The sequence below is a fragment of the Meles meles genome, chromosome 12, assembly GCF_922984935.1.
Source record: "Meles meles chromosome 12, mMelMel3.1 paternal haplotype, whole genome shotgun sequence".
Lineage (NCBI taxonomy): Eukaryota > Metazoa > Chordata > Mammalia > Carnivora > Mustelidae > Meles > Meles meles.
In genome coordinates, this window is record NC_060077.1 from 9297328 (window position 1) to 9314244 (window position 16917).

Consider the following 16917-nt stretch of genomic DNA (forward strand, 5'->3'; position numbering starts at 1 on the left):
AAAGCCTGGCCAGTGAGGGCGGCTGGCGGAGGAGAGACTTTTCCCTGGGTCCTTGGAGTGGCACAGGGTCTCTTAGCCACCCATGACCTCAGGGGCAGGACAGGGAAGGGACGCTGGGGCAAGGACGGGGGGTGGCCCACCTCCAGTTAATGCTTCACACTTGGGGGCGGAGGGGACGCCATCGGCACCGAGGCAGCACCGGCCCCTCCTGCCGGGATGGTTGTGCAAATAGCAAGGGTTTTCACACTCCCAGCCTCTCTGCCCACTGCATACTTGGGAGTGCTCAGTGCTCCTGACCCGCTGAAGCACTGCCCGCGCTCCCTCGGTGTTTCCCAGATGTCCCCTAGGGGGCGGAAGCGTTCAGTGTGGGGACCATGACCACAGCCAAGAATCGAAGACCTTCTGAAAAGTTTTGAAAAGGACTGGCGGTCCTGTTCCCCACATATTAGGACGGCTCATCAGCAGTGTCCCCCGCTTTCCTACCTGGCCCCTCATAGAGTTAGCCGTGTATCAAAATAAGAATTGAGAAAATAAGGCTCCCATCTACCATCATCGTTCCCAGAAAGGGTATCTCAGAGCAAAAACGGGGCAAGCAGAATTCTCAGATTAAAGAACAGGCCTTTCATTGAACAGCCCTCACTGTCCATAAACCTCCTGGGGCTGTCTGCACTTGTCCGTTGTCGTGAGTCTGTGAACGCTTCACTCGGGAACCCTAGTCTGGTATCTTTGTTCCAGTCAGGAAGGGGAGTTCTTTGGTCTCTGCATCTTGAGGCTCCAGGAGGCCCCCCGGTCCTCAGGCTTACTAATTACCATGTGAACCTTCAGTAGCCCCTGATGCCAACCTACTTCTGTCCTCAGATGGGATTAAGGTTCCCTTCAAAACCTGCTTGCGGCCATTAGGAAGACTCTTGACGCAGTCCTGTGATTTTTTTTTTTTTTTTTTAAAGATTTATTTTTTTTGACAGATAGAGATTACAAGTAGGCAGAGAGGCAGGCAGAGAGAGAGAGAGAGGAGGAAGCAGGCTCCCAGCCAAGCAGAGAGCCCGATGCGGGGCTCGATCCCAGGATCCTGGGATCATGACCTGAGCCGAATGCAGAGGCTTTAACCCGCTGAGCCACCCAGGCGCCCAGTCCTGTGATTTTTTTAACAAGCCATCACCCCCAAAACTTCAGCCACCTCAGCGTTCACTTCACTTGCTCATCCTGAACCCGAATATTTTTTGGAGGCAGGCCCTCCCTTGGGCACACCGACTTGCTGGGAGCGAGGGCCCATCTCTTGCCTGCTTTGGCAGGACCACTGAGCCTAGGGCCAGGTGGCTCCACTCGTTTGCACGTGTCCTGGTGTGGCCTCTCGCCTTGGCCTTCTAGAACACTTGTCATGGTTTGTATTCTGTGTATTCATTTGTTTTGCTCGCTCACTGTCCATTGCTGGCAGACGGGAGAACCACGAGGGCAAGGAGCAGCTGCCTTGCTCGCTTCTGGGTGCCTTGTTGCCCACGAGGGCCCAAACATAGCCTGGCTCCATGAACATGTGTGCGTGGAGTGAACGGATGCAGGAAGAAGGGTTTCTGCCTCTCTCTGCCTGGAAAGGTAGGGGCAGGGCCATCCTGGCCTTTGTATCCCAAGCCTTGGGCATGCAGCAGGAGCGTGGTGTTGGAGGGGTCGTCCTCCAGCGGTCGTCCCCCCTCTCCAGTGGTCGGAGTGGCGCGAGATGGTACCAGCACCAATTATAGGGACAGTCCTGGCTCCCTCTGGGGGTACTGATTGACGCCCGCCCCACGAGCTACCCTTTGCTTTGTTCTAGCCCTCTCCCACTTCCTGGAACCGTAAACAGGCTCATTTCCTTTGTGTCTGTCTGTCTAACTTCGCTGTTAGAAAGTCCATCCCACTGGGTGGGTACCTTATCCGCTGGCTCACCACTGCAGCTCAGCTCCCGGAAGGAGAGCAGTGCGGGGTGTTGAGTGAACCCAAGGGCGCTCACGCTGTGCCAGGCCCTGCCCCGAGCACTTCGGGTTCCTCGGGGTGCAGCTCAGAGCTCCTGGGGAAGTTACCATCTCCCTTGTCCTCTTGCAGCCCCGAGGCAGGGCGAGCTGCCATCCTTCTCTGAGGTTCAGTTTCTGCGTCTGTGAAATGGGCATGATGACCGTGCCGACTTCTCAGGGCGCTGGTGAGAGTATGGTGAGGCCCGCCGGGAAGGCATCGATAACCTCTGCATCTCTGGTGGCTTTGGCAGCAGAAGCTGGGGTGGGTGGCCCATCGTCAGCCGTGAGCACCAGCTTCTGCTGAGCCGGGGTGACTCCAGCGGGTGGCACGCAGACCCTCTTCCCCAGACGAGGCCTGGTGGGGGGACAAACGGGGGCCATTGGGGGAGGCTGAGACGTAGCAGTGGGAGCAAGAGCGGGTCATGTGGATGGACACGTCCTAGAGCTTATGGAGAAGAGGCTTTACAGAGACCGTGTACCCGAATCCGGCCTGCCCCATTGTGCCCTGCTTCCTGGGGCCTGTGCTGCCGTGTCGAGAGCCTCCCAGACAGACTCCCCCTGACAGGCCCTGCCTCTTGGGGCTGATGAGACTCACACAAAGGGGGCCGCGGAGCCTGGCAGAGGGGCCCGGGTGCGGGCCCGATTTCAGACGGGGCGCCGTGCATGTCTGGACTGATTTCACGCCCTGCTGAGGCACGTCACCAGGTGAATTCCCACAGAGCTCACCTCCTGGGCCTCTTTTTGCCCTTCCTGTTCCTTTTCTTACATGAATCGCATACAGAACCCCCTCCCCAGCCTCCTGCGCTGTCGCTTTTCACCTGCTCCTCCCCCTTGCCTGGGCCTCCACCTCGTTCCCGAAGCTTCCCCAATCCCCATCGCAAGGGGACTCAGCCAGCCCCCAAGCCCTAGACTCCCTCAGGCCCTGAAGGAAGGGAGCAGGGAGGGGAGTGGATGGAGCTTTTCTTTTCCCCACCCCCCCTTCCTTTCTGGAAAGCTTCCTGTTCTCTGTACCAGTCTCGAGGGAGGGGGACAGTATGTTTTATCTCCCCACAAGCAAGACCCTCACCTCCAGATAAAGGGCTCAGAGTCGGGGGAGGTCCTGGAAAGCTGCTTGCAACTGATAACAGTCTCTGCTGTCAGCCTTCAGCGCCCAGAGCTGGGAAGGGGGGGGCCACAGTAAATTCTGCGGCCTGATTATAATAAAGCCCCATGTGGCGATGCGTGACTGGGTTTTATTGTGCTGACTACAGATGGAAGCACATCTTCCCCGGCCTGCGCCAGCCCCCTCCAGCCCACCTTGCTTTGAAACCCGACCCGCACCCGACCCGCACCCCCACCCCCTGGCCCAGGCCCGATTCCCTTCCTTACTTCTTCCAGCTTTCTCTGGTTCCTGGTGATTTTGTTGGCAAACATCTGTTTGAGTTTCACAGTATCTCATTTTTTGTTCCCTTTTCTGTCTCCCCACTCGGACCAGGAGCAGAAGTGCTTTTCAAAAATGACCTTGGGCTTCGCAGCCTTGGCACTGGGCCTCCGCGTCATACCTCTCTGGACAGGGACGCGGGTGTGGGCCCCAGCAGGGCCTGGCCTGGCCTGGCCGCTTGGGGAGCAGAAGGCCTCCCCAGGGATGTGGCCAGCAGGGACCTGGTCTGTCAGACTCTGAGGTGTGGCCCACACCGCCACTGAGTGACATCACCAGGACTCTGACCCAGGTCACTCCTTCCTAAGGCCTGTGTGCTTTTCACCGCTCTGTGCTAGTCTGTGGGCCCCTTGATTTTTCCAGGCCCCTCCTTTTCAGCAGATCTCAAAACCAGCCCCCTTGTCTTGTCCCTTCTCCCAGCATCCCAGGGGCAGTTACGGGTGCCGGCAAGTGGTTTCTGGAGACACCGAGGTTTGGAGAAGCCACAGACACCTCTGTGCTGTTGGAGGATGGCCAGGCCACATTTAATCGTGTCTTTTATTTCAGGCTGGCTGTTCGTTCCAGATGTTGGGGGTCAGGGCTGCTGGTCGACCAATTAGCTGGTGAGCCAGACCAGCCACACACCTAGGGTGGAGATAGGTCCTGGCTGCCTTCACTGTCCCTTGTTCTTTCTGGGCAGGGTCAAGGGCAGCTCACTTGCCATGGACCCGATCCAACCCTGACCATAAGCTCCATTCAGCTTTTGCTAAACCCAAATATCCCATCTCCAGGGCAGGTGGCTCCGACCTTTTACACAGCTCTTAGAAACGGGGCAGGGAGGCAGGATGGGGCTGGGCTCCCCTGAGCTGCTGTCCTGGGGAGCCTTTGAGCCCCCGGGACACCGGGAACCGGCTGGATTCTGGGCCCTTGAGAGGGCCGGCGGTCTCTGCTGGGGGACTGTGCACGGGCTGGGTATAGGGAGCACTGCACCAAGGCCCGATGAGCTGCTTGGTTTATTGGTTGACCACTGCCTGGTACAGAAGCCACAGGCCATTGAGTTAGTTACTGAGATTAAAAAACCATGGGCTTTTCTGTCGAAAGGGGATTTTCAGCTTCTCTTGGAAGAGCTGCACGTGGGACCATCCTGAGCTGTCCTCTGATGGCAGCAGTTGGCTGGCACCAGGCAGGGGCTGCCCCTTTAAGCTAACCACGAACCTCCTTGGTCACCATCATCCCCACCTCTGTCTTCGCTTTAAAAAGAATCTCTTGGGTCTTCCGTGAATCTCTCTCCCAACCTGAAGATCCCTCAAATTTAGGGCTCAGAGGCAGCAGCCTCCAGCGTAGGTCACAGGCCTACCACTTTTTGTGACGTGGCTCCCATGGCCATTAATGAGACCGTGCACCTGGGGCATCGAGCCCAGTGCCTGGTGTGTGGGGCAGGGGTGGGAGGATGGGGAGGGGTCTACTCAGCTATCCTTCCCCACCCCCCACCCCCCACCCCCGGCTTTCATCTCCGAGATGGCAAATGCAAGGAGAGCCAGTGGGGTGGAAATGTCATTCCCAGCTGAAGGTCGTGGTTTTCAGTTCGACTGAAGCTCTCATTCAGACCCCAAAGTCTTAGCTACTTTGCATAGCTTCGCCTCCCTGTCATTAGCAATACTCTGTCCACCCTGCTTTGCTTTGAACATGGACTACAAACAGCCACACCGTGGAGTCCCTTGTTGGGTAAATTGTGTTCGTGTCTTCGGTGGGGGAGGAGCCTTTGTGTTGATTTCTTCTTTTTTGTCCTGGAGCGAGGGTCTGGGTTCTGGGTTCACCTCCGGGGGAGCAGGAGGGGCAAAGGCTGTCTGTTCAGCTCATATGAGACAGACGACATCATCACGGCCACCCGTTGCCATCGGTGCTTGAAAGGGTTGTTTCATGACAAATTGGCTGAAGCTTAATTAGGCCTCGCAAGCATTCGCCTTGCCTCACAAGGGGCAGGGGAGGCAGACATGAGGCGGCGTGGGTACTTGGTGTGAGAGTGGGCCGGGAGGATTCGAACCCAAGAAGCTTGAAGTGTTTGAGTGCAGGTGTGCGGGAGGACAGGGCTGTGTCTGTCAGCCAGGAGCCGGCACACAGAGCTGCCTCCCTGGGGCCTGGGATGGGCCCCATGCTCAGAGCCATACAGGTGCGAGGGTGCCATCTCGTTACTGCTTTGAAGAACCTCCGAGATGGGCCCCGATTTCTGCAGAGTGTGGGCAGAGCCTCAGAAGCGCGTGTGTGGAGGTGGGATGTGACCCCGGACCCTGATCATGAGACTTGGGGACATTGAGGACGTTGAACTGCAAGCATTTCATCACAGCAGGACTTCTTAGAGGTCACGGTGCTGATCTCAGTCTTCTAAGCCTTCTGTCACCCCCAGGTGACGTCCCCGCACATCACCACGGCTGGCCCTGCGCCACAGCCACACACCCACCTTCTGATACACAGCCTCCTGTTTGCTCTTCCCCCTTCCTGAAATGCTGTTCCTTCCAAGGGGCAGGAGGGCTGGGGGCCTGGAAACAACAGCGCTCTGTAATCCCGTTCTCCAGAAACACCCAGGACACGTTCTGCCTTCCCTTCCAGCTTTCGCTCCCCTGTGTGTCTCTCAGGAGCTGTGTGTTCGGAACGTGATTGGGTTTATGCTGCTTACTGGTTCAGATCTTCATTTTTCTTGTAATTTTTTACATCCTAAGCGTCCTTGTTTGTCCTCACACATTCCTTAGAAACATCATTTTTAACAAACACTTATCGTCCCACCCTTTGGTGGCGCTGTAACTCTCCTAGTGTTTATGAGTATTTAGTGGTGGTGGGTTTTGTTGTTGTTTTTTTTTTTCAGTATTTGACTATCATGCGCAACTCTGAATTTATGTTGTCGGATATAGATAAGGCACACTCTTACATGTGTGGCTCTCCAGAGTTATATACGTTGGGGATCCTAATTGAATGTAATATTCCTCAGGTTTGTGGGGGGTGCTTACAGTGTTCACATTTTGCTGCCATCCTGTAATTTTTTGTAAGTTTTGAGTCCCGTTTTAATTTGAAAGTTCGCTCTGTGTCGCTTTTGCAGAAAAGTAACACGTTACTTCAGTTTTAGGTTCAGTAGATCAGTTCACACAGTAATTTATTTTGAGGCTCACGTTAACGGGGGTTGGTTCATGGCTCAGACTTCTGGTCTGTGTTTCATATTCCTTTCTGTTTAAAAGAGTGGCTGGGGGCAGGACAGCCTCGCCCCCCTCCCGGTCTCCCCACAGTTCCCCCCAAAGAGCAGCTAGAACCCCGCAGTCGCTGGGAATCCATACCCCTTCCCAATGCCTCCCACACAGAGTCGGAACCCCTCTGGTCTAGCAGGTTCCGTGCTTTAGGCCCCGGGGCTTAGACCTTTGATGGGTTTGACATCTAATGGTATTGTGTCTTGGGGGGACCCAGTGCCAGACAACAAGACCCCAGAAGATGAAAAGCCAGCAGAGGAAGGAGCTGCAGACAGTCCAGCGACGGTGGAAGAAGAGGAGGAAGAGGAAGAGGAGGAGGAGGAAGAGAGCCTCCCTGGGTGTACTCTGTTTATTAAAAATCTCAACTTCAACACAACGGAGGAGACCCTGAAGGAAGTGAGTGATGGCTGAGAACGGGAAAGGAGATCATGGGGCGGGGAAGCCCGTCTGCTGACATTCTGAATGGTATATTCGGCTGGTAAATCTGGTTCACACTGATACGGGGCTGCACAACCAGCAACCAGCCCCTCCACATCCCTGCTGGGCTGTCCCCGTTGGCATCTCCCCCAGGGAGCTGAGCCATGGGCAGATCAGCCTGGGGGCTGGGAGGGGCACCCACAGACATGGAAGGGGACGTGTCAGGGCGGCTGGGGAGGCGTGTGCAGTGTGAAAGCTGTCGTCTGTGCGTGTTAGCATTGCACATGCAGAAAACAAAGCCATCCCCCCCCACCCCCCCACGCCCCATCCATTGTTTCTGTGGCGTTAACCACTGAAAGCAAATGTTAGCACAACCTCCTGGCCTGATGGGAGCAGGCAGAAGACAGGGGAATGAGTGTAGGGCAGCCCTGCCTGAAATCCAAGGATGGAATGGGGGTTTGTGCATTCTTGTGGGATGGGGCAGAGGGTACAAAGCTGGGCATCTCCAGGTAGTTGTCTGGGAAATGTCAGGTGCGTCCTACCCTGAGTGGGGTTGGGGGCCCTTGAGAAGGAATTGGCCAGAGATAGGGAAATGAGGCCTCCACTTCCAAAGGATTAGGGTCTGCAAGGTCCCCGCTGGGCTAGAACTGTGGGGAGATTTCTGTGAACTAGGTTTGGCACTTTCTTTGTTTCAATGCCAATGATTACTAGCAGGCTGACAGTCATGGACTGGTTCTGAAAAAACAAGACGGCCATAAGGATTGACCTCACTGACTTCTAAAATTTCTTTTGAGTTCCAAAATCCCACAGATGGATTCAAGGTGGGGGAACAAGGTCCACTGAGTCCCAGAGGAATGGCGCGGTGGGGTGGGGGCGGGGGGGGAGCAAGCCTGCGTCTGAGGGAGAGATTGAGGTGTCTCCTTTTTGGGGAGGCAGAAGAGGACAGAGCCTCCGCTGAGGCCATCTGGCTAAGTCTCTGTGCTGTGACTGTCCTCTTGCCGACTGGGAGAGCAGCCACGGCAGAGGCACACGGTGGCCAAAGCAGCAGCACCTTTGGGGCAAAGACTCACTGTGTGGAGCAAAGGAAACGCACTGTGGGACTTCTCATTGGCTGCTTCCTGAATCCGTTTTGGTCCGGGCTGGGTTTGCTTTTGTAAAGAGGCAGGTCCCGGTGATGCCGGATTGCTCGGAAGAAATGAAAACAGCGTGTCGTTTGTGTTCATTTCCACTGTGCGGCTCTCCCAGGTCCAGTACGGGAACGTCATCAGGAATCGTTTCCTAGACGACGCACCCGAGCTTCCGCCTCAGGAGCTGGGAGTCACCGCTAGGGTGACGTCCAGGTTCCGCATGCATGGTTTAAGGTCTGAGCTTCAGGAGGTCAGGTCACTGTCCCAGGGCCACGAGCCCATCGGAGGCACCACGGAGAGCAGCGCCCAGCTCACAGGGCTCACCTCCTCTCATGTTGCCCCAGGTTTGGGGTCAGACTTGCCTGGACGTGGATCCTGACTCCCTCTTTTTTTTTTTAAGATTTTATTTATTTGACAGACAGAGATCACAAGTAGGCAGAGAGGCAGGCAGAGAGAGAGAGGAGGAAGCAGGCTGTCCGCAGAGCAGAGAGCCCGATGCAGGGCTCGATCCCAGAACCCTGGAATCATGACCTGAGCAGAAGGCAGAGGCTTTAACCCACTGAGCCACCCAGGCGCCCCCCGGCCTCACTCTTGGCTAACAGTGCAATCCTGGGTGAGTGGGTGAGTCCTTTAGCCTCTCTGTGCCTTGGTTTCCCCATTTGTAAAATGGGATTGTTAGGTAAATCTTCCTATGAAGTGGTTTTTTGGTTTAAGATTTTATTTATTTACTTATTTGAGAGAGAGAGAGCGTGGAAGAGAGAGAGGAGCAGGGAGAGGGAAAAGGAGCCTGAGGTGGGGCTCCATCCCAGGACCCCAAGATTACGACCTGAGCCGAACGCAGATGCTTGACTAACTGAGCCACCCAGGTGCCCCGGTAGAGTGGTTTTAAAGTTCTGATTAGGACGAATGAAATAATCCAAGGGTCTGACACTTAGGATTAAGAGAGTCCGTAAGTGTCCACACCTCAGGCGTGATCTGGGTGTTAGCTCTGCTGTTAGTCTGCCTCTTGGGGCCCATGGCCGCATCCGTAGCCTCTGTCTTTCAGGAGGCGCCTGCACCAGTTGCAGAGTTAGCCTGAAATACTGCTGACGCACGTTAACGTTCCTTTCCAGGTGTTTTCCAAAGCGGGGACGGTGAAGAGCTGTTCTGTTTCCAAGAAGAAGAACAAAGCAGGTATTCCTTACGAAACCGGTCAGAAAGGATGATTGCAGAAGGACCTGTGGCTTTGGGTGGGGGGCGAGGGTAACTCTCGCTTGCTCGTTTGGCAAGCCCTCACACTGTCACGCGGCCCACCTGAAGTGGTCCCTCTTTGTCCATCCCCAGAGCCTCGCCATGTTCCGTGGAGGCAGCCGTGCCCATCAGGGTCTTCTGCATTTAGACGCTTTGCCTTGGACCTTGGACTGTCCCCTGGTCTCAGTAGCGCATTTGATGGGCCACTGGGATTGGCACTGTACCATAGCAGAAACCTCTCCCTCCTCCCAGCACCTCTGGGCTCTGGAAATGTCCTGGAGAATAGCAGGCAGAGACCGATTCTGGGTCTTCCAAGAGAAACAACCCAGATGTAGAACCTCTGCCACATTCTACTGAGCCTGTTCTCCAGGAGCTGCAGAGCTAGTTTGGGACATAAGAAAGGCAGCTAAGTACTAAGTGAGCGATGTGAAGGCTCACTTGCGGGGGCTTCAGGAAGGGAGGTGACCCCTGATGTCCAGATGGTAAGTTGGGTTGGTAGAGGGGCCCCCAGCTCTGCCTGGGGCTGCCTCTGTGGGTTGTAGGGTCACTGCCCCACTCTCAGACATCAGACGCTGTGGAGCCAACCTTTCGGCCCTCAGGAGCACCCCTCAGCCTACTTTAGCAAGAGTTCCCTGATCTACCAGTGCTTTCCAGTATCCACTGAAGAAACCTGTGCTCATGGTTGTCACAGGGTAGCACTGCCTGGCAGCCAGCGGGGCTGTCTGAGGTTCCCATCTGTGGCCCACAGAGCCACGTGTGGACAGTTCCGTGGACTTCCTCATGGCATTGGGGCCTCATTCGATAGCACAGGGTTGTGAATGGAAACGCAAGCCAGCGGTCCACACGTTTGGGGCTCGGGTCTTAAAACAGTACAGTAGAGGCAAAGATGGGACCGGCGAGCGAATCAAAGGTGTATATCTCAGTCCTCATTTGGACCCATCAGACTTGAGCCAGCCCTCTGAGTTCAGCTGTGACAAAACAGAAGAATGAAATGAATGCATCTATATCATGTGGGGTTGGGGGGAAGGAGGCACGTGTCACATTCTGGCTGTAGGGCAAGGTGTAACCAGACAAATGCCCCATAAAATACGAGCTGCCCCCAAAATTCTGCGTACATACAGAACACGCACAGATCTCACGTTGGGAAGCAAGTGTGTCCAGTAAACTTCTGAGCTCTCCCTTGCTCCTCACGGTCTTGGAAGTAGGCGACCAGAGAGGTCTGCACAATGCAGCCGCCCTCCCCATCTGACCTCGGCATCTGAAACCCAGGAGCAGCCGTAATCGGATGGTCGGAAAGACCCGCAAAGGGGAAGTCTCCGGTGCCTTTGACTTTCACACACATATTCATCTTCTGCGTCATGTGTGGAAGCGGGGGATGGCCAGGCAGACGCTGCGCCGCTTGTCATAGCGATGGTCATCCGTGTTCATTCCTTCTCCCTCCCCATGGCGGGGGACGGCCAGGCAGACGCTGCGCCGCTTGTCATAGCGATGGTCATCCGTGTTCATTCCTTCTCCCTCCCCAAGGCGGGGGACGGCCAGGCAGACGCTGCGCCGCTTGTCATAGCGATGGTCATCCGTGTTCATTCCTTCTCCCTCCCCAAGGCGGAATTCTACTACGAAGTTAATTATCATGTCAATCATCTGTTAATTAACAGGCAACTGGGCCTCAGGTGACGGCTCTATAACTTCATTGACTGGTTCTTCAAGATGACTGGTAATCCATGGCGAGCCAGGAGCGGAAATCTGTTTGGAAACGAAGGAGGGGTTTGAGGAAGAGAGAAAAGGGTCGGCGCCCAGGGGCCTGCTGGAACCCTTGCATTTGGGCTTGTGCTTTCTTCGCCTTCTTGCCCCCCCACCCCACCTCACCGCAGTGATTTCTGCCTCTCTCCTTCAGGAGCGCTGCTGTCCATGGGATTTGGATTTGTGGAGTACAGGAAGCCAGAGCAGGCCCAGAAGGCTCTCAGGCAACTCCAGGTAAGGTGGGGATTTCAGCCGAGGTTCCCGGAGGCACTTGGCAGGTAGTGGAGGCAGTTGTGGGGGGGGTCCCGAAATTGAGAATGCCAAGAAGTGCACATTTTCCTGGGCCCCCCCACTTCCTCCAGTTCTCTAGGGAGGAGAGAACTGTGGCCCAAGAAAAATTAAGGACCCTCCTCAGCACTCTGTCACACTGCTGTGTGTTCATTAAGCCATAGCTCTGTGCCTGGTGTGGGGAAGCCTGGCAGAGCAGACCTCAGAGTAAATACACTCAGGTCATGAGACGTGCTTGGATGGAAATGAAGCAGGCACGTGGATGGGCTGGGACGGCTACTTCACACGGTGTGGTCAGGGGAGGCCCCTCTCAGGAGGTGCCAGTTGAGCTAATACCTAATTGACAGGAAGGAGTCAGCTACATAAAGATCTGGGGGGAAAGCAGTCTGCTGGGCGCAGCATGTGCAAAGGGCCTGAGGCAGGGACTCTACGATAGGAGTGAACTGAGTCTGTTTGAGAGGTAGGAAGAGGCCAGTGTGGCAGGAGGATGTGTGGGGTGGGTGGTGCCTAGATCTGGATCTTATAGGCATTTTAAGGACCATGGAATCCAGTGTAAAGCAGTGAGATTCTGTCAGAGGGCTTGGAGCACAGCGGGGAGGGGACTGGTTTATCCTTCCAGTCAGTCACTCGAGCTACTGTGCAGAGAGTGGATCACTGAGTCATCCAGGCAGGAAAGGCTTTTGGCCTGGGCCGGGGTGGAGGCAGTAGGGACAAGGGATCTCAACTCCAAGCTATTTGGACAGAGAGACTCTGCATCTTTTTCAGAGAACAGAACAGTGCTTTCCTGCTGGGCCTGAAGTGCAAGGGTCAGAGCAGGGCTCTCAGGAAGGGGAGTGGGAAAGGAGCTGAACTGGGGCCACAAGGAGTGGGACAGCCTGGGATTTGTGCCCCCCAGTGAGCCTGACCTCTGCTCGGGGCAGTGTCCTCAACGCTCTTCCCCACTGCCCCCCATCCCCAGGGCCTTCGGTGGAGGGGATAAGGAGGAGTGCCCCCCCACAGACCTCTTTCTTTCTGTAGACCCACGTGCTCCCGCTGCCACCTGCCTTTTCCCTCCTTCTGCAGGCAGAGCACTCGTGGTCCTTCCTCTAGATCAGGCTCCTAGACCCCAAGTCCACGGAAGAGCGTCCAGAGGCTCAGGGATCCTTTTAAGCCATATCCAGGTTGTTACACATCCAGTTCTCTAAGGAGGAGAGAACTGTGGCCCAGGAAAAAGGGAGGACATGGCCTGCCCGACATGAGGCCCGGCAGTGGGAAAGTAAAATAGAGCCCAGTTTACAAGCCAGGGCACGGCCAGCAGCACACCATTCCCCAGCTCTCCTCCCTGTGTGAGGTGCACCTGGGCCGGGCCCAGCTGGGCTGTTCTCAGTGTGGAAAGGATGCCCATCCAGGGCCCCCTTCCCTGTCCCAGCAGAGCTTCCCCTGCAGGGGAGCAGCCTCGGGGCTATCGGAAATGTAGCCGGGCGCACTTGGCTGATAGGATTGTTTTTGTAGAATTTTGATGACCTTGGCTCAAAGCCACTTCACAAGGGCTGAGTTGGTTTTGGGTGGGACGATGGGGAAGGGAGGCCCCTGGGGCCTCTGCTGCCTTTGAAAGGCTCTCTGGTCTCCACCGGGGCTCAGACTCACATGCCCTCGGTGGTGGGAGGAGGGGAGCATAAGGGGTGAAGAGGCAGGCATTACCCAGAATAGAACCCTGGCTCCCAGGCCCTCCCCGAAGGGGCACCCACTTGTTGGCTTCTGCCCAGTTGCTCCCTTGTGGGGAGGCGGGTTGCAAGCATTACCAGATCTCTCGGGTGTGATTTGTTGTTGTTTTTGAAGAGACCCTGGAAGTCCAGCCTCGATATCACGTGCTGCAGGCTTCTGTAAAACTCCACCCCGCCCGCCTCCCACGTTATGTTCTGTACTTGCGCACATGTAGGCGCATGTTGCCTGGAAGAATTGTTTACATGGAACTATGCATGGTGTATTTTATGGGAGATTTAAGCGATTTTCGAGGGTGATTTTGTTAATTCGCCAGTTTGGCCTTAAGGGACCCACGTGAGGGCCTAGCTTTCCTTGCAACTCCTCTGTGGGTTAGAAATTTTTTTTTTTCTTAAGCATCCAATCTAACCTGCACTCTCTCGCTCTGCAAGCCGGACCGAAGGTGCTTCCTTCTCCTGCGGATGCCTACACACGATGGAAAATTCTGTGTCCCTCCAGTAGCATAAAGGTCAAGGCCCACACGTGGCTCGAGAGGACATCGGGAGGCTGGGTCTCCGTGACCAGCAGCTGCTGCCTGGGCTTGGCGTGAGCCATTTCCAGGAGAAGCTGTTCTCTGTCCTTGATTCCAGCTGGCCACTCTGCCTGGGAACATCTTCCTTCTGAGATTTCCTTTCCCCTCCACGGAAGCCCACTCTAGTGAAGGACGGGGTGCGGGTGAGTATTTCTGGGAGGACAGAGTGACAGGCTGTGTTGTCTTATCTCTTAGGGTCACGTCGTGGATGGCCACAAGCTGGAAGTGAGGATCTCGGAACGAGCCACCAAGTGAGTCTTCAATGCCCTGTCTTTGCTTTGACCCCGGACAGTCCCTTCTGCTCTGGTGCTGGTGCCCCAGACCCTTGCCATGACCGACTCGCCCCCCTGCCCCAGCTGGAACCCCTCACCGTGTGGGACTCTTCTTCATGAAGCTGGTGTCCCATTTGCCAGCTCCGAGGCCCGTTTCTGTGATGAAGTCTTTCATCACTTCCGCTCCAGTCTTTGAGTCAATGCTTCACGCTCATGTATCGTCATCGAAGGAGCAAGAGTAGGAAAAATAACCACGTCCTGCTCATGTTGGTGATACAAATAACCCACCAGTGAGTTGCAAGTTGCTGGGGCTTTGGATGAATGAGAGAAGCAAGAAAAACTCAGACATCCTCCTTTATGGGGCTTTCTCTCCTGGAGCTGGACAACAGAGCCCAGAAATAGCCTCTAGTTAATTCGAAAGATTCGGTAGGCATTAGAGACGGAAACAGACCAGTCTGCCCAGTGACCAGTTTCCGGAAGTAGTGGGGTTTTTTTCCTAAGAATTTAGTTTTGTTCCTGTCCTCTGCCCACTCATACATCTAAATGAGCTGATGGCCCTCGAACGGTGCCCAGCCCGCCACGCGCCCAGCATCAGGCGTTACTGTCATTGTCGTGGTCTTCTACATGCCTCTGGTGGTGGAGTGACTGCCTCTGACGGTCCTAGGGCCGGTTTGAGATGTTTCTTTGGTAGTTTCCAGCAGGTTGGTTGTTGTGGTCGTTGAGCCGATGAGCCGCCCGGGGCTGGCCTGGAGCCGCTGCTTTCTCTTCCCTGTCTGTTCTCAAAGCTGCTAGTGAACCCAGCCCCCAGGCCACCTCTGGTATCCTTTGCCCAGCCCGGTCTGTGCCATGGGAGCATCCTTCGGGAGAAGAAGGCCTGGTACGGGACAGGCTCCTGAGCTGTGAGGAAACAGTGGGATTCCAGGCATTGGGCCCCACAGCTGTGGGTTCTAGTCCCAGAGCCGCGTGACCTTGAGTGGCTGACTTGGCCTGTGAAGTAAAACACACCAGCTGGAGGTTGTGTGTGAAGCGCCCGGTGCATGCCGTGCCCATGAGCACTCCGCCGGTGGTGGCGATCTTTCCTTTCCATACTGTCTCTGCAGGGAGCCAAGCTAAAGTCACCTTGCGAGCTTTCAGTGCCCAGCCAGTGCTGATCGAGTCATCTTTCTATTCAACAAAACACCAGAGAGAACCCGCTGTGTTCCGGATACTCTGCCCAGTTGCTGGGAATGGAGTTTCCTTGCGGTGCTGACGTTCTGGGGCCGTGTATTTGGTAGAACCTTCTACAGCGGTGGCATTCCTCTCTGGTGTTCTGCATCTGTGCCATCCAGTACAGTGACCACTTGCTACGTGTGGCATTTGAGCACTTAAGTGGGGGGCGGTTGTATTTTCTATTGCTGCATAACGGTATCCCAGGCCTAGCTTGAAGCAGCAAACATTTATCCTATGGTCTCTGCGGCTCAGGAACTCAGGAGCAGCTTAGCGGGGGACTTCCACCTCCCAGTCTACCAAGGTTACCGTGAGGATGTCGGCTAGGGCTGCAGCCTCATCTTAAGGCCCCCAGAACTAAAGGATCCCCTTCCAAGATCGCGCCCTCACATGGCTGTTGGCGCAGCCTGTGTCCCTGTTTCCCACAGACTGAGGGATCCAAGGGGCAGCAAGAAGGAGGCAACAGTTTCTTTGCTGACCTTGTCTCAGGAGTCACTGTTGGCATCTGTCATCCATTGGTCACACAGAGCCCAGGAGGGGACTCCCCAGGGGCATGAATACTGTGAGGCAGGGCTCACAGGGGCCATCTTGGAGGCTGGCTCTCCCACAACGGAAGGGTTGAATTTTGAATTTTGTTTTCATTTCGATTTAACTGGCCACGTGTGGCTTGTGGCCACGATATTAGACAGTACAGCTCTAGAGGACAGACTGCAAAGGGAAACATGAGCAAATACATATGATGCAGTGAGGTGGTGGCGAGTGCCAGAAAGGAAAACACAGCCGGGGTGGGGGGGGTGAGTTGCTGTTTTCGTGGCGATCCTTAGGGAGTTCCTCCTTCGAGGAGGTGACAAGGAGCAGGCCTAAAGCAAGCAAGTGGTGGAGTCTTAGATAAGCCCTATGGGCCACTTGGGGTCTTGCTGCATCCCGAACAGGACAGTGGAGACTGGATATGGTGTAGAACGGGCCTCACCCTCGTTGGGGTTCCTGTCTCCAGTCCCTGCTGGCCCCTGGGTCTCTCAGATGACGGGCAGGAGAGACCCAAAGGTGGGCAGGTGGCCTGACTGGTCCACGGCCATTTTGAGAACATGGTCATGTCCCCCACGGGAGACTACTTCCCTCCCATTTCATCTCTGCCTCGTCCACAGAGACTCCTTGACTCCCTCACCTGCACAGAGAGGGAGGACAGGGGAGTCTGTGAGTCTGTGGAGGGCAGCATACACCCCAAATAACCCGAACCCTTTCCCCCGACCGTCCAGGCCAGCCCTGACATCCGCTCGCAAGAAACAAGTTCCCAGAAAGCAGACCACATCCAAGATCCTGGTGCGCAACATCCCGTTCCAGGCTGACAGCCGGGAGATCCGTGAGCTCTTCAGGTGAGAAGCGCTGGTTCAGCCTGAGGCGCAGGGTGTGGGTGGGGAGGCCGCCGGATCCTTGGAGGAGGCGGCCTTGCCATCCTCTGATGGCTCCGCCAGAGGCCGGCCCGTGGTCTTTCAGAGGTCATCTTTCGGCTACCTCTGATATATCTCCCTCGAACTCACGCACTGCTTTCCAGAGCAGTGTGCAGAAAAATCTCGCAACACCCAGGCCGCCTCCTCCGGAGGTGAGACAGAAAGGAAGGGAGGCTGATCTCCATCCGCACACGTAGCAGGTCGGGGCGGGAGCCACATGGCTGAAGCTCAGCTCTGCCCACTGTCTGCCTGAAGTTCTTCCTCCCCAGGCACTCCTCTGGTCTAAGCCAGCAGTTCTCCGCCTTC

The 16917-nt window shown here is 55.7% G+C and overlaps 1 protein-coding gene across 1 annotated transcript in view; it reads left to right on the forward strand.

Annotated features, from left to right (window-relative positions):
• The window catches only part of RBM19 (RNA binding motif protein 19), a 120084-nt gene that overhangs the window by 26083 nt on the left and 77084 nt on the right, over positions 1-16917 (forward strand). Inside the window, exons 17-21 of the mRNA XM_046025706.1 lie at positions 6829-7007; positions 9268-9328; positions 11280-11359; positions 13881-13936; positions 16420-16536. Of these exons, the coding sequence (XP_045881662.1) occupies positions 6829-7007; positions 9268-9328; positions 11280-11359; positions 13881-13936; positions 16420-16536 (493 nt within the window). The remainder of the gene's footprint in view (positions 1-6828; positions 7008-9267; positions 9329-11279; positions 11360-13880; positions 13937-16419; positions 16537-16917) is intronic.